This window comes from Chionomys nivalis, chromosome 7, assembly GCF_950005125.1.
Source record: "Chionomys nivalis chromosome 7, mChiNiv1.1, whole genome shotgun sequence".
Lineage (NCBI taxonomy): Eukaryota > Metazoa > Chordata > Mammalia > Rodentia > Cricetidae > Chionomys > Chionomys nivalis.
In genome coordinates this window covers 52,404,559-52,430,964 of record NC_080092.1, presented here as the reverse complement: position 1 = coordinate 52,430,964, position 26,406 = coordinate 52,404,559, and the positions used below count along the sequence as shown (strand labels likewise).

General features: G+C 39.8%; 1 protein-coding gene across 2 annotated transcripts in view; it reads right to left on the bottom strand.

Moving 5' to 3' along the window:
• Rabep1 (rabaptin, RAB GTPase binding effector protein 1) overlaps positions 1-26,406 on the bottom strand; it is a 91,526-nt gene that overhangs the window by 36,010 nt on the left and 29,110 nt on the right. Inside the window, exons 3-8 of one of the 2 annotated variants that reach the window (XM_057775561.1) lie at positions 22,393-22,596; positions 20,348-20,508; positions 16,014-16,133; positions 8,831-8,966; positions 4,191-4,369; positions 970-1,101 (exon numbers count right to left, since the gene is read on the bottom strand). In XM_057775561.1, coding sequence (XP_057631544.1) covers positions 970-1,101; positions 4,191-4,369; positions 8,831-8,966; positions 16,014-16,133; positions 20,348-20,508; positions 22,393-22,596 — 932 coding nt within the window. The remainder of the gene's footprint in view (positions 1-969; positions 1,102-4,190; positions 4,370-8,830; positions 8,967-16,013; positions 16,134-20,347; positions 20,509-22,392; positions 22,597-26,406) is intronic. The other variant, XM_057775563.1, reaches the window with a different exon arrangement.

Sequence of the window (26,406 nt, the reverse complement as noted above, 5' to 3'; positions counted from 1 at the left end):
TGTAAAGAATTTCTTCTACTCAGTGATGTAGGTTATGATAGCCAGTGGTGGTTTTGCATACAAGAGTGGTCTGGCTGGGCGGTGGAGGCGCATTCCTTTAATCCCAGCACTCGGAAGGCAGAGACAGGCAGATCTCTGTGAGTTTGAGGTCAGTCTGGTCTACAAGAGTTAGGCTAGTTCCAGGATAGGCTCCAAAACTATAAAGAAATGCTAATAATATATCAAAAAAAAACCCAAAATAATAATAATAATCTTTAATAAACCTCCAATTCTGCTTCAAAACAAAACAAAAACATTTTCATTTAAGGACCTATTCTAATGTATGACATCTTGGAAATGAGTATCTGGTAATTTTAAGTGGTGAATGAAACTTGAGTATATTTTCAAATAGTGCTATAATGTTGCAAGAGCAACTAAAAACAAAGTTGCCATATTACCAAATTTTCACCTATATACTTTTCACATAGACAAAGTGTCCTGGTTAGTTTTCTTCCAGTTGACACAAGCTAGAGCCACTAGGGAAGATGGACCCTCAATTCAAACAAAGAAAAAATACTCCCATCATAGCACCCACCTGTGGCAAGCTTGTGGGACATTTTATGGATTAACTGTTTTGTGCAACAGCCCAATCCATTGTGGGCTGTGTCAACCCTGGACAGGTGGTCCTGGGGTGCAAGCCAGCAGCTGCACTCTGCTATGGTCTCTGCATGAGTTTCTGACTCCTAGTTCCTGCCCTGAGTTCCTGATGGAGTACCTGAGTACTGTAAACTAAAACACTCTCCTCTCCAAACTGCTTTTGGTCGTGGTGTTTAATTACAACAATCAATACCCTCACTAATATACAAGGTAACTGACTAGTACAGAAATAAACCCAAAATTATGACATTATGTATAAAACTTTTTAAAATATTGTTTCTTTGACCCCTCAGTCTCTCCCCGCAACACAGAGTACAGTAACCATAGATTCACCTCTTCTTGTGATAACGCTGTTGAAGATTCTTCTTGAGCTAAAGCACACACTACTGGTACTTTTACTTCTTCTTCAGAATCTGTTTTTTTGTTATCTTTTCTCTTACTAAGCCTCTGTTGTTCATCTTCCTCCTAAAAGGAAGAAAAAGCATTATTTAGTTATACCCAAGTAATCTATACGTAAGAGTCATACAGTTCTTTGACCACTCACAACAAGTTAAAATCAGAGATCTTTATGAGAACAGAAAATTAGAAACAAGATTATTTGTTCTGTAATCAGTATACAGGACCTCACCATTTTACTACTGTAAGCACTGGTGTGGGAAGTCCTTCTGTCTGTTTCTTTTCTTGGTTAATGAATAAAGAAACTGACTTGGCCTGTTGATAGGGCAGAACTTAGGTAGGCGGGGAAAACTAAATAGAATGCTGGAAGAAAGGAGGCAGAGTCAGAGGAATGCCATGGAATCGTCAGAGACAGATGCTGGGAATTTTACCCAATAAGCCACTGCCACATGGTGATATACAGATTAATAGAACTGAGTTAAATTAATATAAGAGTTAGCCAATAAGAAGCTAGAGCTAATGGCCAAACAGTGACTTAATGAATACAGCTTCTGTGTGGTTATTTCGGGTCTAAGCTAACTAGCTGGGCAACCGGGACAAACAAGCGGGCCCTCTTCCTACAAAGCACAAAGTAAGAAAATCAGAAAGTAACTTTTAAAAAAGTACACTATGATAGTAAGGCAAACAAAGAAAAAGCAACTCCCTTCTACAGATAATCCAAAACAGGAAAACTACATTTTGTTTTGTTTTGTTTTTCGAGACAGGGTTTCTCCGTAGCTTTTTGGTTCCTGTCCTGGAACTAGATCTTCTAGACCAGGCTGGCCTCGAACTCAAAGAGATCCACCTGCCTCTGCCTCCTGACTGCTGGGATTAAAGGCCTGCCCCACCACCACCGGGCTCTCCCTTTGTATTTGAAACAAGCAACTTTTTCTATGAGGAAGCATTTAGTTAACTGAAGCAATTTTCAAATAATGAGAAACAGAACATTCTGAACATCTATGACCTTCCACACTCTGTCCTCTTACTGTTTGGGCAGTGGAGTTGGTTGTGTGACAGGATCTCACTACATAACCTAGGCTATCCTTGATAGCATGATTCTCCTGCCTCAATCTCCAAAGTGCTGGAATTTGAGGTGTAGGGCACCACTCCAGCCTCTACCCTATCAAATTTTTAGAGCAAAGTCACCAAAAATGTGACCTACTCTGAAAACTCAGAAGTCCTAAGAGAACGGCACACTACTGAGAGCATTTTCTCATAAATACATATTGCTGTATCCTTCAGTCTCCAAAGAGGGTCATTTCTAAATCAGTTTCTTCTCAGGATGAAATAATTTAGGAAGCTGGCCAAATCCTTCAAGTGTTTTGTGTTCTGTTGAGTCGAGTCTTGCTACTCGTATACTCACTGCTCCCCAACTGCAGACCCAGGGCTGGGGCTGGTAAGTGTGTCCCACCGATCTGTTCGGCTACTTTGTCACACTGGGGTTTGTTGGTTTGTTTGTACAATAATCATAAACTGGTTGGCCTAGTAGCTCAGTAGTAATTTAAGATTAATTCTTACATCTTAAATTAGCCCTTTATTCTTATCAGCAAGGTATTCTCACCTTGCTTCCTCTATGTCTAGGTGACGACTGCAAACTGCCCCTTTCCTCTTCCCAGAATTCTCCTGTTCTCATCACCCCACCTATACTTCCTGGCTACTGGTCAATCAGCATTTTATTAAAACAATACAAGACCATATTCCCACAGCAATTCCTCCCCCACTTTTTTTTTTCAAAACAAGAACTCTGAATCTAATTTCCTTTGTTCAGCTTTTTTTTCCCAGAATATTATTCATAACAACTTGTAACCAACACTCTAAATAAAGATAAATATCCATATCCATTTTTTGGGGAAATGCAGGCGTAGTTTTCTAGGCTACTTCCTACTGATTGGGGATGCTGATAATCTTACAGGGAGCTAAAAAAAATTTTGAATTATGGTCTAGTCCTGACTGGAGTATTCTGTGAGGCTTGGTCATCTCAGCCAGCAGTCTTGAAACTGTTCTGGATGTAGAACTTAGACATCTAGGCCATTCACTCCGATCAGAGATTTTTTTAGGGGGGGTCTTCCTTGATCAAACATCATTTTTCTTAACCCAGAATGAATCCACAGTGTGTTTAAAAATATATATAGGCTTGGGAGAGAAAAGAAAAAGGATAAAGTCCTTAAAATAAAAAAGACAGTAGTTGGGTGTGGTGGCACACACCTTTAATCCCAATACTTGGGAGGCAGAAGCAGGAGGATCTCTGTTAGTTCAAGGACAACCTGGTCTACAAAGTGAGTGCCAGGACAGCCAAAGATACACAGAGAAACCTATTACCAAAAAACCAAAAAATAAAAATAAAAAAACAGAGTTTAAAATAAAGTCATGTAAAGATAAAAAATACACAGAGAGTCTGGATACTGTATGTTATTATGTTGTCTTTGAATTGTCTGATGCCGAGGAAGGAGCAACAGCTGCTAAAAGACATTTGATTATAAATGTTGCTCCATTAATCTAACATATATATTTTGAAAATGGCTTGACTTCAAAATTTAAGTCATACAATATGTTACTTTGGAGAAGAAGTTTTGCTTTTGCTTCCACAGGAAATGAGAAGCTACTTTTTTCAAAGTAACGTTAAAAATAAAATCAGTAAGTGTAGAGATGTTGTAAATGGGGCAGCATCTGCCTAGCATGAACAAGGTTCCTAGGTTTGATTTCCCAACATCAAAAACGAATGATAATGAAGTAGCACAAAACATCTCGCTCCAGCTTAGGTTAGCCTCCAACACAGACAATATAGAGGGGATCACGATTATTAACAATGATACCTAAGAAACAATCTATTTGGGACTGGAGGGATGGCTCAGAGTTTCAGAAGGCCTGCTGCTCTTGCAGAGTACCTGAGTTTGGCTCCAAACCCCTATGTCAGGAAACTCACATTCACCTGTTTAACTCTAAGGGATCTAATGCTCCCAGCTTCAAGTGCACAAACCAACACATCCATCCATCCATCCATCCATCCACACATCCACATCCACACACACACACACACACACACACACACACACACACACACACAAATACATATAATAAGAAATAAAATAAATCTAAAAAAAAAAAAAAAACCTATTCACCTGATCTTTCTTCTTCATTTCTTCAACTTGCCGGAGCTGTTCAGAAGTTAGCACAATCTCCATCCTCTGCATGTCTCTCATCAGTAAACGCTGAGATTCCAGAAACTGGTCGTTGGCCTTCTGCCATGTATGTTTTAACTGGTTGTGTTGCTGTCGTTCTTGCTCCAGGAGACGGCAAACTGTTTAGGAGCCCCAGTCAAAAACACTGTATTTTAATGGTAGACAACTTCTTTAGCATAGGTCTCCTACAGGTCTGACCAGTGCTCTTATTCTGTGAGTTTGCCTCTTGACTGACACCAGTGAGCAATCTCCATCTGAATACGACTATTATCATCAACCCTTTAAAGCAAGGTCACTCGAACTATGTCCTTAGGAACAGACAAAAACTTCTGTACTACATGAGTTTCAGAAAACCTGAATTAAAAAATGCTAGGGTTTCTTAACTGCAGAACATAGAGCTTAAAGAATTTATTTATCTCTATGTTCTCCTGGGACATAACACATGACATACCATATACAAATTTAGTATCAAGAAAATATAATACTGTTTTAAAAACCTTCAAAGACTTGTTTATATCCCACTTCATAAAGCCTAACCTCTAAAGAATAAAGAGTCTCTACAACCTGGCCCATGTCCACAAGTCCAGTACCAATGTGTCCACTTTCTCCTGCATACTAATTTGCTGAACTAGTTGGGGTTGGTGGGGGCAGGGAACGGGAGTGGATTCACTGCATAGCCCAAGAACTTACAAGTCTTTCTCCACCTCTGGCATTGCTAGGGTTCTAGGTGTGTGCCATCACACCTGCTGAGCCACTTTGCTTACACGCCCTCAACTGCACACATAGGCCTGTGTTCCATGTTTCAAAAAATGCTTAAACCTTGACTTCAGAAAGTAACAACAAAGCCGGGCGGTGGTGGCGCACACCTTTAATCCCAGCACTCGGGAGGCAGAGGCAGGCGGATCTCTGTGAGTTCGAGACCAGCCTGGTCTACAAGAGCTAGTTCCAGGACAGGCTCCAAAACCACAGAGAAACCCTGTCTCGAAACCCACCCTCCCCCAAAAAAAGAAAGTAACAACAAAAAATATTAGAAATAAGATTAAGTAGTAAAGAGCACTAACTGATCTTCTAGAGAACCTGGGTTCAATTCTCAGCACCTACATAGAAGCTCACAAACTGTGTGTAACTCCAGCGCCAGAGGATTTGAAACCTTCGCACCAATGCACATAAAATAAATTTAAATAAATCATTAAGACATAAATTTAAAAGCTCCATTGGAGCATAACTTCTTTCAGCTAGATATAGTGGCCCAAATCTGCAGTCTAAGCTAATAGGGAGGCTTGAGAGTTCCAGAACAGCCTGGGTAACCTCTGCCTCCAAAAATGGTTTTTGGTTTTTTTTTTGGTTTTTCGAGACAGGGTTTCTCTGTGGCTTTGGAGCCTGTCCTGGAACTAGCTCTGTAGACCAGGCTGGTCTCGAACTCACAGAGATCCGCCTGCCTCTGCCTTCCGAGTACTGGGATTAAAGGCGTGCGCCACCACCGCCTGGCTTCCAAAAATGTTTTTTAAAATACTTTTTCGGGGTTGGAGAGATGGCTCAGAGGTTAAGAGCATTGCCTGCTCTTCCAAAGGTCCTGAGTTCAATTCCCAGCAACCACATGGTGGCTACAACCATCTGTAATGAGATCTGGTGCCCTCTTCTGGCCAGCAGGCATACACACAGACAGAACATAGCATACATAATATATATATATATATATATAAAATACTTTTTTTGTTTTGTTTGTTTTTGTTTTTTTTTTCTTTTCAAGACAGGGTTTCTCTGTTTAGCCTTGTTTGTCTTGGAACTCTAAACCAGGCTGGTCTCAAACTCAGAGATCCACCTGCCTCTGCCTACCAAGTGCTGGGATCAAAGGTGTGCACCACTAAGCCTGGTTTGTTTCTCTCTTTGTTTTTTAAAGAACCCTATCTATAGGACAAAAAGAACTGATTACTCTGCCATTAGATACCGCCCCATCTCAACACACTTCCCAGTAGGGCAGCTCTGTGGTAGCTCCAACCAACAAGCAGCTGCCTAGATGTGACTGCACATCTAATCACCAGATTAGACTGTAACCTGCTGTTAGGCTGTCACATTGCTTCTCAGTTTTTATCTCTCTTCTTTTAAAGACACTATTATTTTTCTTTTTTATTTTTTATTACCTTTTTAATTAATTATGCTGTGTGTGTGGCTGTGTGTATCTGGAGGTCAGAGGTCAACTTATGTAGTCAATTTTTCCTCTTACCATGTAGATTCTGGAAATTGAACTCAGGTCACTAGACTTAGCCACTGAGTCATCTTGACCACCCCAAGACACTTGTTTGTTTTGTTTTCTGAGACAGAGTCTCTCCGTGTAACAGCCCTAGAGGTCCTGGAACTCCTGCTCTGTAGACCAGGCTGGCTTTGAACTCACAAAGTACTAATGTTTTTGTTTTTTAATTGCTTGTTTTCTCAGAGCTAACAACCAAATTCAGGGCATTGTTCTTGCTAGGGAAGTGCTCTACCACCAAACTAAGTCCACAACCACCAGAAATTATTGCTTTTACTTCCCCATTTTAATGGACCTTTTGATACTTTTCTCATATATTTTAGGAAGGTTTGATAACCTCGATCACTTATACTATTTTTAGAAGGGTTAGGACACAAATTTTAAATTTAAATAACTTAAATTGATTTTAATCAAATGGAAACCTTTTTCTTTTGAACACCCACTGACAGTATGGTGTCTTTCTGATTCGAACAGCGCATGTAAAAACTGGTTCCTGAAGTCAAGACCTGCTCAAAGGCTGGGAGATCTTTACAACATTTTATATAGTAATTCTTTAGACATATATTTCAGTTTTCAACTGTTTGGAGGGGAAAGCTAGCTCATATAGAATCCTACATTGTTCACATCTCTTTATTTTTCAACAGCATCTGATAAAAGTATTCACTATAGGATTCTACCCACAGACTAAACCCTGTATATGAAAGATTTCCAGTAAGATTTCAAATAGATTTCTATTTGCATAAGAAAAAAATAAGAGGAGGCTGGGGTTACAGCTCAAGAGTGCTTATCTCCTTTTTCAAAAAGTTTTAACTTTATTTTCACTATCCCCTAACTGAATTTCATTATTTCCTTCTATTGTACTATTGTGAAATGTAGGCAACAAACAAACCACAGGAGTATAACTATACCCACAACCAACACTAACAGAATTACAACTGTTTTCATATCTCAGTATAGTTGCCACAGATGTCTTCTGGGAGTGTGGGGGAATGGGTCTCTATCCTGGCTGGATTCCAACTTGACAGGTGGCAACTAAAGATGACTTTGAACTTCTGGCTCTCCTACCTCTAGGTCCAAACAGAACACAAGCGTGTGGCGCCAATCTCAGCCTTTATTCACTTACACTCATTGCAGTGGCTACACATGCTGCTCTATCTTGTTACCCAATATGTCAGGGAAACAGCAGTTTGAACACTCTGTACCCCAAGTATTCAATTTTATATCTTTTTTTTCTTTTGGGTTGTTTTGGAGTGATTTGTTTGCTTTTCATTTTATTTTAGGCTTTTTTTTTTAAAGAGAGAAAGAGAGGCCCACCATTTGAAAGAGAACAGACTTATGAAAGGTTCATTTGGAGGAAGAAATGGAGGGGGAAATGATGTAACTATATTATGATCTCAAAAATGATTTTTGAAAGTATTTTATTTTTAATTTTCAATTATGCAGATATGAGGGGGGTATGGTTATATGCACACAAGCACAGGTACCTGCAGAGGTCTGAGGAGGGCACTGGATATCCCAGAGCAGCCATTAGTATTATAGGTAATTGTGAGCTGTCCACCAATTCTCTGCGAGATGTTCTCTGTAAGACCAGCAGTGCTCGCTGGGCGGTTGTGGAGCATTCCTTTAATCCCAGCAAAGACAGGTGGATTTCTGTGAGTTCGAGGCCAACCTGGTCTACAAAGTGAGTTCCAGGACAGCCAGGGCTACACAGTGAGATCCTGTCTAGGGGGCAGGGAGGTGCTGTTAACTGCTGACCCAGCTCCCAATCCATGGTTTCTGTTTTGTTTCGTTTTTTTTTTTTGTTTGTTCGTTTGTTTGTTTTTGCATTCTTTTTCTTTTTGGGGGACAGAGTCTCACTCTAGCCCAGGCTGGTCTCAAACTCATGATGATTCCTCTGTTTCAGTTCTCAAGTGTTGGGATTATAGGTGTAAACCACCAGGCACAAGCACAGCTGCTTTTTAAATAATACAGTGTTCACTTTATATCACATTGCTACTTCAATAGTGAAATCAAAACTGTCCCTTAGAGAGCAGGATGAGGCCTCTCTACCCAGCTCTCACTTTTGCTAACTTACTTCTCTCCACAAAATGTCTTCATCACACCTTTCTGCCCAGAGCTCACGCTTGTGGCATTATTCCTGTAGTAGAGGAGGAAGAAGAGGCTAACAATCCAAATTCCCTCACTGCTTTCAACTGACTATAAAGCTTAAATTGAATCACTAGCATGCTGCATTGGTTGCTTGGGATTTGTTGCTGTTACTAATCAATATGAATATTACCTACATGGTTCTTTTGGAATAAAGTAAAAATATACACAACATATATTTATTTACCTTCATGCAATTCTTTCCTCAATTTCTCAGCATCTTCCTGTAGAACAGATTTCTGAGTGTTCAAAACAGCTACATACATCTCCAGATCGGTCCTACAAGACTTCTCAGCCTCCAGATAATGGTTCAGTTCCTTAACCTGAAAGAAGTATAAAACTCAACTTTACAACCCTAGTAGGAATAGCAAATGAAGTAAATATCAGTGGTTGTATTTTAAACTTTAGAATATGATACAAATTTAGAAAATAATGGAATTAACAGATGCTAGCCATAATTCTCTTAGGTAAATATATAATTAAAATTATATGCAATGATTTTATAGCATATTTTTTAAAAAGGTACTCCTAATTTGTATTTCCAGAGCAATGCATGCATATGCTTATTTGTTCTCCTTTTCAGCAGCACACGGATATGATTTGCTGTTATGTGTTCATGCTAACATGTGCACATTTAGGTCCAAGTGCACATATAGGCATGGGGTGCAAAAGGCACATATGTCTGTAAACCATACAACTACAGGTGTCATTTCTCAGAGTTTTTGAGATAGGGTCTGTCCCTCACCTGGAACTTACCTAGTAGGTCAGGGTGGCTAGCTAGCAGGCCTCAAACACCTGTCTGCCTCTACCTCTCATGCTGTGATTACAAGCACTACCGTCACACCCATTTCTCCCTTTGGCTCCAGGGATTGAAGTCTAACCCATCACCTCTCCCCTGCCCCTCCCCCAACCTTTTAGGCAAGATATAAATGGCGTAATATTTCGAGGCCAGCCTGGTCTACAGAGCTAATTCCAGGGCAGCTAGGGCTGTTATACAGTGAAACCGTCCTGAAAAACCAAATGAATCAATGAACGAATGAATGAAGAGCACAATATTCTTATAACTTTAAAAAAGGATTTGTTTATTTATTTATTATGTATACATTTTCTGCTTGCATGTATGCTTGAAGGCCAGAAGAAGACACCAGATCTCATTACAGATGGTTGTGAGCCACCATGTGGTTGCTGGGAATTGAACTTAGGACCTCTGGAAAAGCAGCCAGGGCTCTCAACCTCTGAGCCATCTCTCCAGCTCCTCTTTTAACTTTTGATTTCTGATGAGTTGATTCCAAATGCCTTACATTTATAAAAATGACTAATTTTTATCAATACATACACCCATAGAAGCTAAAGATTTTAGGACATCAAGATGGCCCAGCAGTTAAAGGTGCCTTACCACCAAGACTAACGGCCCAAGTTTGATTCAGAAAACCCACATGGTAGAAGGAAAGACCCAACTGCCACAAACTGTCCTCTGATCGATCTTCACATGTGCATCATGACAGCTGAAAGTTTTTCAAAAGAGAGTAAGTCATGATGTAAAAATTACTAGTCTCATAGCACACAAATTTGAAGACAAGTGCAGAAAAAAATTAAATCCTGTCTTTTTATAATGTATTTCTTGTTGTAATATTCAGATTAGTAACAATACAGTCTAAATAACTGAAACAGACACAACCAAAATAAAATTCACTATTACTAAAAAAAAAATGCAGAATAAAAATATCACTCGTTTTATCTTGTCATGTAAATTGTCTATCCTAAACTCAGTTATTTATGGGTAACTTTTAGTTTTGTTTCAAATGGTTACACCTAGTTTCAAATTCAAGGTCTTTTTCATGAACTATCCTACTTTTTCAGGTTTAAAATAGCCAGCTCAATTACTGCAGTTTAGTGCTTTGCTGGAAGCTGACAATCAACCAGCATAGCAAAGTGTTGAGTGTCATAAGGCATTTTTTCAACACCTGTTACTAGGTGATAGTAACATAGACAATTTGGCCGCTATAACAAGGATGGTTTATAACCAGACTCTACTACATATTACTTCTAAGAATAAACTCTTCTTTGAATTAAAAAAAATGAATTCTAATACCTGAAAGTTATTACTAACTCTAGGAGGGTGCTAAAGTCGCAGCAAAGCATGTGAGTACCCTTGAATTCTACATTCCCTAACAACTCAAATCAAAACCATATAGAGGGCCAGGCATATGGTGCACACTTTTAATCCCACACTCTCGAAGCAGAGGCAGGTGGACCTCTAAGTTCTCGGCCAATCTGGTATACATAGCAAGTTCCAGGACAGCCTGGGCTACAAGTGATATCCTGTCTCAAGCGAGCACACAGAGTCAGATACACACGCACACACAGAGCCAGCTGTGGTTATTCATGCCTGTATTCCCAGCACTTAGGAGGCTGAAACAGGAGAACTGCTTCAAGTCCCAAGTTACCCTGGGCTACACTGTAAGACACACACCCTCACACGCACATACACACCCCTCAAAAAATTAAAAAATAATAATAAAAAAATCACACAAATGGACAATTATAACGTTCCAAGCAACAAAGACAAGGTGAGGACAAACTGCTGACAGTACCTTTCCAAAAAAAGCAGATGGTGTCAGGAGAAAGAAGAAGGACTTAGGAGAGCTTTGTTAATTTTTTTTCCTAAATATTTATTTATTTATTATGTATACTATATTCTGTCTGTATGTATGTCTGCAGGCCAGAAGAGGGCACCAGACCTCATTACAGATGGTTGTGAGCCACCATGTGGTTGCCGGGAATTGAACTCAGGACCTTTGGAAGAGCAGGCAGTACTCTTAACCACTGAGCCATCTCTCCAGCCCCCAGCTTTGTTAATTTTGGATGTTAACTTTGTCAGGCATGACTTACACATTTTTTTCTCACAGTGTATAACTTCTCTTTTCAACTTTTTAGATTACCTTTTAACAAGAAAACTTATAATATAGTCAAATTTGTTAATGCTTCTTCCAGAGTCAGTATTTTATCTTATTTTTAAAAACAAGAGCAGAATTGCACATGACTGTAATCCTGACATCTCAAGAAGCAGGAGGATGCTGAGTTTGAGGCCAGCCTGAGCTATATAGTGAGAAAGACCTTGTCTCAAAAACCTATGAGGAGAGAGGAAGAGAGGGAGCAGGAGGGAGGGAGGGAGGGAGGGGAGGGAGGGAGAGAGAGAGGGAGGGGAGAGAGAGAGAGAGAGAAATTTAAAAGATGGGGGTGGTACTCCACTTCTTCCTGCTAGAATTACAGATGTGCACTGCTAATCTTTTTCCTGTTCTGGCTCTCTCTTTATGTTGAGTTGCATCATCTTGGACCAAAACAAAGTAAACAAAACCACCTAAACAAAATTACTGAACATAGTTTCTCAGATCATGTTTCCATTATCAATGTTAAGACTGCTACACACAGCCAGGTGGTGGTGGTGCATGCTTTTAATTCCAGAACTAGCTCTTGTAGACCAGGCTGGCCTTGAACTCATAGCGATTCACCTGCCTCTGCCTCTTGAGTGCTGGGATTAAAGGCATGTGCCACCACCACCGGCTGATTCAGGCTGATACACCGTATTTCAATTGTGAGAATTTGTGTCTATTTTGGCTGTTACCTAAGGCTTTTTTTTTATCATCTTCCTATGTTATTTTATTTACCAGTCACATAAGAGAACCTTCTTTTCTAGTCATTGACAGTGTCTGTAAAATATATGGTTATCACTCTGGACAAACATGGCCCAAACACCGACTATGTGTGACGTCTACTGGGAAGAGGAAGCAGAATAAAGACTGGTTTTGACCCAAGGCTGAGGCTATAGTTCAGGTGGTAGAAGGCCTTCCTAGCATGCAGGAGATCAGATCTCCAGCACCACATAAACAGAACATGGTGGCGCTTGTCTAAAATCCTAGCATCTGGGAGGTAGTCAGGAGGATCGAATTTCAAGACCATCCTCAGCTACAAAGCAAGTCTTAGGCCTTTCTGAGCTGTGAGAGCATGAGAACCACCACTTGAATCCCTAGATCTAGGAAAAAATCTAGAGATGTACTTGTAAACGCAGTACTGTGGAGATCTGGAGCTAGGAAGTTTACCGCACTCGCCGGCCACCAGCCTAGCTCCAGGTTCAAGTGAGAGACCTTATCTCAAAGGAACAAAGAACAAAGGACAGAGTGATAGATCAAGACACTGCACACCAAACAAACTGGTAACATTACATTCGTACATACACCACATACCGAAAAAAAAAAAAAAAAAAAAAAACTTTGGGTTCTAGCTTTTGTAATTACTATTTTAGCTTTCCTATTTTATCTTGAGGAAAACTTGATTAATTACCTATATAATAATTTGTTTTGTTTTACAAAAAGGCCTCACTAGTTCATGCTGACCTTGACAGTCTGATCCTTCTACCACCGTTTCCCAAATTCTCAGATTACTAACATTTACTGTGACCAGCAGAATTTTTTTCAAATGTACTGGTATGACACTATTTATAGTATCTACTATTTTTATACCAGTAGTCATGCTCCACTTCATTTCTGATTTCAGTTTTTTTCATTTTTCTGTACAAATTTCTCTACCTTTTCATACTAACATTCTCCTTGGTTCTTTAACTTCCCTATTCCCTTCCACTTATTTTTCGATTTTTACTGTTTTTATTTTCCCCTCAGAGTGTAATGTTAAATACTTATATGTGTTGGTTGCCTATCAGAACTAGATGACAAGACCCCACTGCTGAAGACACTACATACTTTGGTTATAGATTTATAAAGAAATCAAGATAGGCCTAAGCTCAAAGCTTCCTTCTTACTGGCTAGCTTTCCGAATACTAGAAGTTGCTATGTAGGTTGATGGAAGAAAATTGTCACCAACAGTCTCACTCACTCAGCTGCAGACTCTGAGTGCAATGTAACCAACCAGACAGGGGAAATGTACCCATGGCTGGAAGGTCATAGGCCTTAGTGGAGAAACTAATTTGTTTGGCTAAGTGGACATAATGTGACTGTCAAATTGCCTTCTAGATATTTATGTTTATTCCCTAGAACAGTGCTGCTGTTTGCTTCTTTTTTAACAGGTAGTAGTGCATAAAGTTATAACTGGGCAAAGTACTGCAAGTAAGCTATTGTTGAATACCTCCCTTCCAAGGCCAGAGTGAGTGGTGGAGTATGGGGAAACACTGTTTTCAGGGCAGGAAATGGCTGCTGCAGAAGCAGCTGTGACTACCTGCACAAGACTGAACCCAACACCATTCTGTCGTGAAGGTCACTCCTCCCTGAGGATTTATACAGTTAGTTAGTGGTTCCTGGCAGAGGAAAAGACATTTTCCCTAGTGGTGCAGCCACTAGTAAGCAGCCTGGAAGTATCCCTAATTAAACTCATTGACTCACAACAACAAAAACACATAGAACATTTACACCACCCTAAGTATTTTGTAATTTCTTTTTCCGTCAGCTTTTCCCCCATCTCTAGATATTTTATTTAAAAAACATGTGATCGGAGTATTAGGTCCGTAATAACATTAATTCTGTGAAATCTGATACTTTATGACCTTATTTTAAAAAGTTAAGATACAGAAGGAAAAGATAAATATATCATAATGTTAAAATAAACCATAATGTATCTGGAAATAATACTTTTTCCCATGCATAACCCAAAGCATTTATATGTTCTAATTTGAGTATGGCTCATAACACCCTTTGTAAGAGTTTTTTTTTCTTGTTTTTGTTGTTTTGTTTTTTCAAAACAGGGTTTCATGCTAGCCTGAAACTCAGTGATCCATTTATTTTTACCTTATCCATATCTTTTTTTCTTCTTTTTGGACCCTGCCTCTCTTACTATTCTAATTTTAGAGTTGAAAACCAAAGGATATGGCCAGGTAGTGGTGGTGCATACCTTTAATCTCAGCACTCAGAGACAGAGGCAGGTGGATCTCTGTGAATTCAAGGCCAGCCTGGTCTACAGACTGAATGCCAGGGCAGCCAAAGCTACACAGAGAAACCCTGTCTCGAAAAACAAACAAACAAACAAACAAAAAAAGGAAAATAAAGAAAAGAAATTTTACTAAGTTATCCAGGCTACTAAATGCTGAGTTTTTGACTTTTGAATAGTTATTATCTCTTTATGTCTACTCTTCTTTTGTTGTAATTCTTTACTGTGTATGTACCTGCATAAATTCATGTACACCATGTATATGCTAGTGCCACAGACAGCAGAAGAGGGCGTCAGATTCCCAGAAACTGGGATTACAGATGGCTGTGAGTAGCCATGTGGGCGCTGGAGCTAACCCTAGGGTTCTCTGCAGGAGCAGTAAGCATTTTTAACAGATGAGCCATCTCTCTAGCACTAATCTCTACTTTTCCCCCTTTACCTATTTTATGTTATACTTGCTTATATCAGTTTTCCTTTAGTACTGAATATTAAACCCAGGCCCTCAACCATACTAGACAAATGCCAGCACTGTACCACTCAACTGCACCTCTACTCTCTCACTTTCTTTCATACCAAAGAATTTTCTCAGTGGTAGACCCTTGCCTAGCATATGTCAATAAGGCCCTAGGTTCAATCTCCAGCACTAAAATCAGACATAAAAAATTTAACACCTCATTGTTTCCACTTCTGTTTTTCTTTGGTGTAGCTTTTTAAAGGCAGCATCCATCCCATGTAATACAAACTGGCCTCAAACTCATTATGGAGCTGAAGATGACCTTGAATGTAATGCCCTCTTGCCTCTACATCCCAAAGGGTTCCTATTATGGGACATCGGTCACCATGTCCAGCTTATGCAGGGCTGAGATCAAAGTCTAGGCCTTAAGCATGCTGGAGAGGCACTGCCCCCAAGAAGCCATATCCCAGCCCTGCTGTCTACATGGTCAACAGAGGTGCATCCTGTCTAAAAGATCTCCTAGAACTACGGCAAGGAAACACAGTCAACTGTAAACAGCTTCTTCTACTAGGTAAGAAAACAAAGGCTAGAAATGTAGCTCAGGTGGGTCTGATGTCCAGAGCGGTGTAAAATACGCATGAACAGCAAGTTCAAGGCCAGCCTGGGTTACATGAAACCCTGTCTCACAAAAATAAACCAATAAAGATGACCTGTTAAAAGAAAAAGGAAAGTTGAAGTTGAGTCTGACTTGGATAAGCGGGTAACTGAACACAAGTCTTCATTTGTGACTAGGCAGCATCACTGAGGGTTTAAATAACCTAAGGCCAAACTACCACAGAGCTGGTTTGTTTTCATTTTGTTTTTGAATTTTAAACAGAAGCAAGATCCTTGAGATGCTGGACGCAGTCATTTCCCACCACTACTTAAGTGATTCTAATTTTGCTCCTGGCATCAGAGCAGATGGAAAACAGCATTTCACAACCTTTGAGGCCTCCAGCTCTTTAATCTTCTCTTCAGCTTCTGTCAGTTTATCTTTCAAAGCTGCAATTTCCTTCTCCATGGGCATCACGACAGAGCGGAGCTTCTCAGCATCTTCTTGGGCCTATGATTACAAGGAATTAAATGTAACAACTTACTGCTTGCTTTTCTAAGAAACTCTAGTCCGCCTATTTACTAAAAATTAGATGCAATAATTATACCACACACTTTATTAGCATCCATAAAATTGAATACCAACTCCCATTTTATTCAACTCTTTTTCTTTGGATTTTTATTAGCATATATTCATTATATTTACAAAATGAAAGGCTTCAAAATACACGTCATTCCAGTTTATCAAGCATTTGAACACATTAATACCACCCTCCCAGTTTATCAAGCATTTGAACATATTAACACCACCACCCTCCCAGTCTCACTCTCCTTTCTTTCTCCTTTGCCCAAATAGCTCCTCCTCGTCTTTTATGAAACACATCCACACACCCTAGATTCCATATGTGAGACAGAGTGATATTTGTCTGAGTATAGCTTATTTTGTTTAATAAGATGATATATGGCCCTAGGTTTCTGCAAATAACATATGTGTTCTTTAAGCAGAATAAAGCTTGCCAACTGTGTGGGCTAGGGATATAACGAAGTGCTTAAGAGCATGTACTGCTCTTGCGGAGGGCCCACCCCCAGTTCCTAGCACCCATGTAGGTAGCTGTGCATGCCTACTGATCGGAGTTCAAACTCCAGAAACCACAGTGGAGAGAACTGACTCTCTAAAATTGTTCTCTGACCTCCACATGCATATCTGAATACATACTACACATCATGCACACTTACAGTAATAATAAAAAGAGAAGACCACTAAAATAAAAATAAAGCTGAGAAGCTGCTCTAGCCAAGCCAAGCCTACAACTGCATGACTGCATGACCAAATGCAGTGTGATTTGTTGGATGAAAGTCTCAAACAGGAAGGAAAAAAGGATATGGGGGACACTGGCTAAAAACTAACACAACTTGAATATAAAGAACAAACCTCTGTTAATAACAGTGAGCTGGTATTCATTTGTTAACTCTAACAAGTGCAACATACTATATGGTAAAATGCTAGAAAACTGACCATGGCGTATACTAAAACAATACAATATTCATAAATTTTTATACTTAAAAAAAAAAAAGACTCCTGAAAAGTAATAGTTGAGTTGGCTGGTGGTGGTGTACACCTTTAATCCCAGCACTCAGGAGCCAGAAGCAGGTGGATCTCTGTGATTTGAAGCCATCCTGTTCTACAGAGAAAGTTACAATACAATCAGGGTGGTTACACAGAGAAACCCTGTCTTTAAAAAAGAAAAAAACTAGGGGCTGGAGAGATGGCTCAGAGGTTAAAAGCATGTATTGCTCTTGTAGATGGCCCAAGTTTGTTTGATTCGCAGTACCCACATCAAGCAGCTCACACCACCCATAACTCCAGTCTAGCTCCAGGAAATGTGATACTTCAGGATTCTGAGGGCCTGAATTCATATGTATGTACCCCACAGAGACACATATATGAACAGTAAAAATTAAGGAAGCACAAGAAGGGCCTAGGAGATGACTCAGTCCATACAGTGCTCACTGCACAAGCATGAGGGCCTGAGTTGGGAACCACGAAGAAAGCCAAAGGCAGCTGCATGCACCTGTAATGCCAGCACTGGAAGTAGAAGCAGGAGGAGTTAGGAGTCCACTGGTCAGTCAGTCTAGCCTAACTAGGGATCTCCAGGTTCAGTCAAAGACCTTGTCTCAGAAAGTAAGGTAACTAATGTGGTGGTGCATGCTTTTAATCCCAGCATTTGGGAGGCAGATCTCATCTACAGAGAGTTCCAGGGATGTAGACCAGCCTGGGATGTAGAGACGCTGTCTCAGAAAAAAAAAAAAGAAAAAGAAAAGTAGATGGAGGAAAGGGAACTAGGAGCTGGAAATAAATAGACCAAGATATATTCTACACATGTATGAGACTGTCAAAGACTAAATAAAATACAACTCTTAAAAAACAGCAATCTTCCTGCAAGATATAATGGTGCAATAGTAGCACAGATGCTCTGGAGCAGCCAACTACCTCTCCCCACTCCCGGTTGCATTTAAGATGGAGCCTACACCTGACACAGCTGAAGTGACCTGGGAATACACAGGTCATGGGGAAAGTTTACTACTATTATTCTGCTAAAGGAACACAGCCATAAAAGAACTCCGAATGACATGTTGCTATACCCATGGAACAAAGCATCACTCAACCCTAAGAAAAGCTACTTTCAGTACATGATTATTAACAGAGAGACAGACCCACAAGTGGACAATGTGCAGAAAGTGAGCGACTTTGAAGCACTCAGAACTAAATGGGATGTCGCAATCAAACCCCTCCCCCTCAAGACTCAGGGAAGTATGCAGGAAGATTGTAAGAGCAAGATGTGGTGGTTGACTCCAAGGAAACAGCACCTTCTACACACAACAGGGCTGATACACATATGAAGGCACAGAGACTGCGGCAGTCAGTACACACAAGACCTACATGAGTTCAGATAAGACAAAATCCCAGCAGAAAGAAGGGGACACAAAGTCCCACCCCTAACCAAAATGCTATGTGCAAATGAGAGTTTATGTTAGCATAAATGTCAGCTAATGGACGGTCCACTGGGTATATCAATCACATTTTAGGGCAAGTCTCATGACCAGCAGTAGGTCAACATAAAACAAACTTCTTAGCTTTTTGTGTGTTTTGGTTTTGGTTTGGCATGTTTTGATTTTCATTTTTTTTTTTTTTGTTGTTGTTTCTGCTTTGTTTTTGAGAGAGAGAAGAAAGAGAACATGAAGATACGGGTAAAGAGGAGGGTAAGGAGGATCTAGGAGGAGTTGGAGGAAGAAAAATATGATCAAAACATATGGCATGAAAGAAATTTTAATTTAAAAGATTAAAAAAAAAACCAGAGGTAAAACATCAGAGAAAGTCACCTGACATACACCTCTAGCATCATGTGTGGGCACACACACACACAAATAAATTTTATAAAAATAAAATTTGCCAGATAGTGATGGCACACACTTTTAATCCCAGCACTTGGGAGGCGGAGGCAGGCAGATAGATCTCTCTGAGTTCAAGGCCAGCCTGGTCTACAGAACAAGTACCAAGACAGGCTACAAAGTTACACAGAGAAACTCTGTCTTAAAACAACAACAAGAGAAAAAAATTAGATAAATTTTTTTAAAATGGCAAAATATAGTGATTGTGGAAATGATAAATACACATTTATAAGCTAGGCAGTGCTGGTGCATGCCTTCAATCCCAGCAGAGGCAGGTGGATCACTGTGAGTTCAAGACCAGCCTGGTCTACAAGAGCTAGTTCCAGGACAGCCTCTAAAGCTAGAGAGAAACCCGGTCTCAAAATAAAAAAGTATATATATATACACACACACACATACATACAAACACACACACATATTTATATAAAGAATGGAACAAGGACTGGTAACCAAAGATTATTATTAACCATTTTAAAAGAAAATTTAATTTTTTATTGTTTTATGTTCTTAGATATACATATGCATTATAAATTCATAAAATAAGATTTAAGGGCTATAATGTTCTCAATGAAGGTCAGTGAGTTGGTTCAACATGGGCTCCTCCCATTGAGCCTCAAGACTGGAGTCAGTATCTCCATGGTAGAAAATACATGGTATTGCTCAGGCATAATACATGTAGCATTTGTCACACAGAAACCAAGGTATGCTAAAAAAAAATAAAATAAAATAACAAGTCTTCCAAAATGTGTAGACACAGTATCAAACACCATCTCCATCCAACAGGAATACACTGGGCATCTATGATACCACCCTATGCTTCTCGTACACACAAATAAAGACCACAACCTCGTGGAGTTAACATTCAAGCAAGCAGAAAAAAGCAGTAAACATACACAGTAAGAGATGAACTCTGTTTTATGAGGAAACATGCTGCACAAAAACAAACAAACAAACAAACAAAACAAAAAAAACCTAAAGCAGGGTTCAGAAATCCGGAGAGTCCTAGAAACATGCAGGAAGAGGCAAGTAGGATGCCATCTTCAGTAAGAGAGGTAAAGAAGAGCTCACGAAGCAATGACATCTCATCAAAGATCTGAAGATGGTCAGGCAGGCAGTCACAGGTACTGAGGAGGGCAAGGGGAAGTGCTGTCTAGTCCATAAGTAACTCCTCAACACAAAGAAAGTACAGCGTTCAACTTCAGTTCTGCAGCAATACTTTTAAACACTTTGCTTTGAGACTCAGGTAATTCTGTAAGTGAATGTATTCCTGCATACCTTTTTCATTTCATTTTCTAAATTTTCTTCCTCTTGACCTTCAGACAACCTTCTTCTCAAATCAGCTATTTCCCGCTCTGCAGTTTCTCGATACTGTGCCCACTGTGCTCGCTCTTGCTCCAGCCTCAGATGAAACTGATGCTCATAGTCACGAACTGTCTCTATAAAACATCACACATTCCATCCATGTCTAAGCATCATGGAGCAATATCCAGTACACTGAAATTGTTTAAGCTATGTAAAGAGCTTGAGATAAATTTTTGGAAATAAAAAATTCTAGTTCTTATTATGAATTGAAATAAGGGTTTTATTACTTCATCATCATTATCATCATCATTAATCTTCACAATAGACCTGCCATATGCTATTGGACAAGAAACCCTAGGGAAGATTCAAAGTAGAGCTTTCAACTTCCATCTAAGACCCACTCCCAAATCCACGTTCTCTGGCACTATACTGAGGATCCTGAAACAAATACAACATTTCATTACAACCAAATGAATGTGCAAGGAAATAAATACTATTTCTGGGATATTTCACTAAAGCCTAAGATTCTAAATTGAGACAAATTCTATAGTCTTTACCAAATTAACTTCAGATGTTTAATACAATCTTGAAACACCACCTGACAGGCACTACTGGTAGCCCATCAAATTTTACTCCTTTTTTAAAAGATTTTATTTATTCTTATTTTACATATATGTTTGAGTGTCGCCTGCCTGTACATACTGCACTATGTACATACCTGTTGCCTGCAGAGGTCAGAAAAGGATGTCAGAGCCCCTGGAATTGCAGTTATAGACAGTTCTGAGCCACTCTGTGGGTGCTAGGAAATGAACCCAGATCCTCTACAAGAGTAACAAGTGCTCTTAATCACTGAGCCATCTCTTCAGCCCTTTATACTAACAAGACTGAGCTTTGGGAATTTATAGTGCTCAGTAAAAATCCTCCACTTTCTGGCTGAGTAAATAGCTTAGTGAGATCACTTGCCTCACATGCAAATGGCTCTAGATTTGATTCGATTCCACAGCATAAAACTAAATACACAGACTTACATATATGTTTCAATTTCCTTTAGTTAAAGCTGACCACATACTTGGTCAACAAACTGTGAGGAAGAAATAGCATGAAGATTTCTAGAAGAAGACTTATCTAATGTAGACTGGAGGAGGTATAATCATTTCTCAGCCATGAAGCAAAGATGAAATTTTAAAGAACATGGTAACTATATAGAAGCAGACAGACAGAAAAGTTAGGGATATAGGTGGAGTCCCAGAACTATTATGACCACCCCTAGCTTACCTAGAAATGACTTGATTCCTATGAGATAAAGGAACCCCTGTACAGATAAACCAGTACAGCCAGGCTTATTACATAAAACCAGAATAACCCTTAGTGAAAGCTACAGACTCAGAAGCGTAGGTACCCTTAATTGCATCCTCTCAAAGAACTCTATGTAAAAACTGGGATACAAATGCAAAGCCTCCCGCCCCAGGGACAGGTCAGCAGCCATTACCTCACATTTGCAAATACTAAATATTCCAGAATCCCAAAGATTAGGGTAACACCTTGTTTCATTTTGTCATAATTCTCAACAATGAAGGAAGGAATGAGGCACTTGTGCGGGAAGGAAAAAGGCTACACACACTATTTTACTTCCTTAGACTCAGGCTGGCATTTCGTAAGGTCCAGCTTAGCTTTAAGGACATTCTTGTCCATTAAACAAAGATTTCACATACAAAGATACATTATACTTAAAAATTGAGACAAATAAAAATCCAGATTTAAACCCTGCTTTAAATCTTACGAGTAACTACAACCTTCATTTAACACATTATCTCTCAACACCTACTGTACGCCCTCACTATGAAATCTGTTGAAGACACTGATGATGGACCCATCACGATACCTCTGGCTTCCCTTTCATCTGACATCTTGAAGATGATAAGCCACAAATGAACACAAAATGTACTTTAAGGTCATTTGAAAATGGAGTCAAGCATCAGAATCTGTTGATCTTACAAAGTCTAAAACCTGATCTTTACCTTTCATTACAGCCTGAAGTGAAGCAACCTCTTCTCTCCACTGCCTTTTAACTTCATCTATAGCTTCTTGTTTAGTATTCTCAGAGACTGTGGCAATTGCCTTGATATTCTCCATCTCTGCCTGAGCCTCCCACAGCTGTGTCCGAAGGTGACCCAGATCATCCTGTGCAGCTTGCAATACTGCATTTTGCCTCTTCAGATCCTCTAGGGGAAAAGTAAAAGATTTTCCATTAATGTGTAGTTCACTTTATCAGACTCAGAAGAAATGAAGAAACTAGATTTTTAAATGCTAACACAGATTATGAAGGTATTTAAACAGAAAGTGAAGTGGGTTTCAAAAATATGTACGAAGTGAGTTCCAGGACAGCCAGAGCAATTACACAGAAACCCTGTCTCAAAAAACCGAAATTAATTAATTAATTAAACTAATAACACACTGGAGAAGGTCACGGTTTTGCGCTATATTTAGGCTTTTACCACCCACTAAATGGGCATAATCAAAAAACTTTTTAAATTTCTTCTTATGTGCATGTGAGTTTTAACTATACATGTATCTGTGTATCACACGTGTGTCTGGTGCCCTGGAGTGTCAGGAGAGTGCATCTCATTCCAAAGACTGTAGTTAGACAGTTGTGAACTGGCATGTAGGTGCTAGGAACTGAACACAGGTCCTTTGGAAGAACAGCCAGGGCTCTTAAGCACTGGGCCATCTCTTTAGCCCCAATAATCAAATTCCTTAACTACTCTGGTGTAAGTGTCCACATCTGCAAACTGGGAGTTAAAGACGGCCACTTCCAGAGCTGTTGAAATGATAAAATGATGTACTATAAATGCCTGTAGGTACAGTAACTTTCAAAGAGTAAGTCTGCAAGACATACTGAATGGAAGAAAGCCAGACTGCATAGTAATTAGAGTTGATAGAACTATGACTACTCTCGCTGGCAGTGGTGGCACAAGCCTTTGGATCCCAGCACTCGGGAGGCAGAGGCGGGCAGATCTCTGTGAGTTGAGGCCAGCCTGGTCTACAAGAGCTAGTTCCAGGACAGTCTCCAAAGCTACAGAGAAAACCTGCCTTGAAAAACCAAAAACAGAACAAAACAAAACAAAAATACTATGACTACTTTCTTAATCACTCTTTATAATCTCTTAAGTAGTAAGTCGATACATGTACGCTACATGCCGTAAGCCTAGATAGAACATATATTTGGTCATGACTTCCAAAAACGATGTGTGGAGTCAGGAATGCAGTTTATTGGTATAGCACTTGCCTCGCCTATACAAGGTCCTGGGTTTGGGTCCCTAAACACTGCAAAGAAAAGAAGGATAAGATTAGTATCCCTCTAAAGAGATGTGTCTATTTTCTCTTACTGCCAACTTTCACTATTCTCTCCATTTAAAAAATGGCTGCAAACTCTCAATCCTTCTGCCTCAGCCTCCTTAGAAACAGAATCTCAGGAGCACAGCACCATAGTTTGCTTATCAGTTTCTAAGGCAGAGTTTACTGATTTAGGAAGAGCACTGTGATAGTTAACCTAGTAGGAAACCCTTTGTCCTGTTAAACTGAACTAAACTGAGAGGTTCAACAGAATAGGAAGGGTCAACCTGAGTGTGGATCCTGTTCTAAATAAAAAAAGTAAGTAAGGGGGCTGGAGAGATGGCTCAGAGGTTAAGAGCATTGTCTGCTCTTCCAAAGGTCCTGAGTTCAATTCCCAGCAACCACATGGTGGCTCACAACCATCTGTAATGGGGTCTGGTGCCCTCTTCTGGCCTGCAGGCATACACACAGACGGAATATTGTATATATAATAAATAAATAAATATTTTTTTTAAAAAAAAAAAAAAAGTAAGTAAGCCAAGAGTCAGCGTTTACTTGGCTCTGTTTTCCTGACTGCAGACCCAATGTGAGCATGCCTCCCCTGACATAAGACTACTGTATCTCCTTCAACCATGTCAGGTATTTTGTCAAAACAAGAAAGCTAATACAGAACAGTTATATCAAAAGTGGGTAGGCTGCTGTGAGAACCCTGACCACATGGTTCACAGGTGTTTAAAACTGGCATATAGCAGGAAAAGGGAAGACCTTCTGAGCTACAGAGTAGGGAAGCCTCAGAATGCTGTAACCAGAGTCAACTGGTTCATTCTGATGGGCATGTGGGAAAACAGAATCCAACAGAAAGGCAGATTATGTACCCACTCATAAATGGATAATAGCTATAAACAAAGCACGTTGAGCCTATAGTTCATGATCCTAGAGAAGCTAAGTAATAAGGTGAACCCAAAAGAAACCATATAGAGACCCACCTGGGAATTGTAAACAGACAGATCGCCTGACAAAATTGGGAGCACGGGGGTGGAGGGATAAGGGAAGGAAGAACGGGAAGAGGAGAAGAGAAATGGAGGGTTGAAGAGAACTTGAGGGAATGGGATAGTCAAGATGGAAGGACAGAGATGAGAGCAAGTAAAGAGATATCTTGATTGAGGGAGCCATTATAGGGTTAGCAGAAACCTGGCTCTAGAGAAATTCCCAGGAATCTACAAGGATGACCCCAGCTAAGACCCTAAGCAATAGAGGAGAGGGGGCCCAATCTTGACTTGCCCTGTAGTCAGACTGATGATTATCTTTTTTAAAAAAGATTTATTTATTAATTATGTATACAGTTTTCACTGCATGTATGCTGCAGACCAGAATAGGGCACCAGATCTCATTACAGATGGTTGAGAGCCACCATATGGTTGCTGGGAATTGAACTCAAGACCTCTGGAAGAACAGTCAGCGCTCTTAACCTCTGAGCCATCTCTCCAGCCCCTGATCTTATATATCACCATAGAACCTTTATTCAACAACAGATAGAAACAGAGGCAGAGACCCACATCGGAGCACTGGACTGAGCTCCCAAGGTCCAGTTGAAGAGTGGAAGGAATGAGAATATGAGCAAAGAGATCAAGACAATGATGGGTTCATCCACTGAAACGGTTTACTTGAGCTAATGGGAGCTCACCAACTCCAGCTGGACTGGGAAGGAATAAGCATAGGACCAAACTAGTCCCTCTGAATATGGTTGACAGTTGCATGGCTGGAACAGACTGAGGGGCCACTGGCAGTGGCACCAGGATTTATCTCTATTGCATGTACTGGCTTTTTGGGATTCTATTCTCTTTGGAGGGCCTTGGACCTTCCACAAAGCTATGTGCCTTATCCTCTCTTAGGATTAGATGGGGGTGGAGTGAGAGGGTGTGTGGAGGGAATGGGAGGAGGAGAGGGAGTAGGAATTTAGAGTGGTATTTAAAAAAAAAAAATCTAATAAATTAAAAAAAAAGACAGCATTCTCCTTAGCCCAAAATATATTTCTTAAGACTCTTTAAAGAAACTTTTGTCCAAGTGAAGTGGATGGGTTTTGGTGTTTTTTTTTTTTTTTTTTTTTTTTTTTTTTTTGTAGTCAAATTTATCAGTTTCTCAGCTGTGTATAACTTCTGATGTCCAAACATTTCCTGTTTAGTTCTCTTCTAACAAGCACAGGTCTACCAGTCACTTCTGTGACTGTGCAAGTTTGTCCTCACAACTCAAGAACTCAGCTAAATGTTAAAATTCTAGGTTGACAATCATTTTTATGTACCCAGATGATGTTATTTCATTGTATTCTGTCAGTTGAGAGGTTAATATGGTATTTCCTGGGTTCCGTTGCTATAATGAAGCTGCTGTTCAGACAAGCTCTTGCTATCCACCCCTCGGCGAGTCTCCAATTTAAGACCTTCTGACTCCACCTCCCAAATGCTGGACTCACATGCACATGGCCCCATGCATGGGTTATTCTCTACTTTTGTAATTTCTTTGCAAGTTCTCTAATAAGTTTTTGTTATCTATCTTTATTTCTTCATTGTTTTAACTGTAATTTTTTTTTTTTTTTTTTTTTTTTTTTTGGTTTTTTCGAGACAGGGTTTCTCTGTGGCTTTGGAGCCTGTCCGGGAACTAACTCTTATAGACCAGGCTGGTCTCGAACTCACAGAGATCCGCCT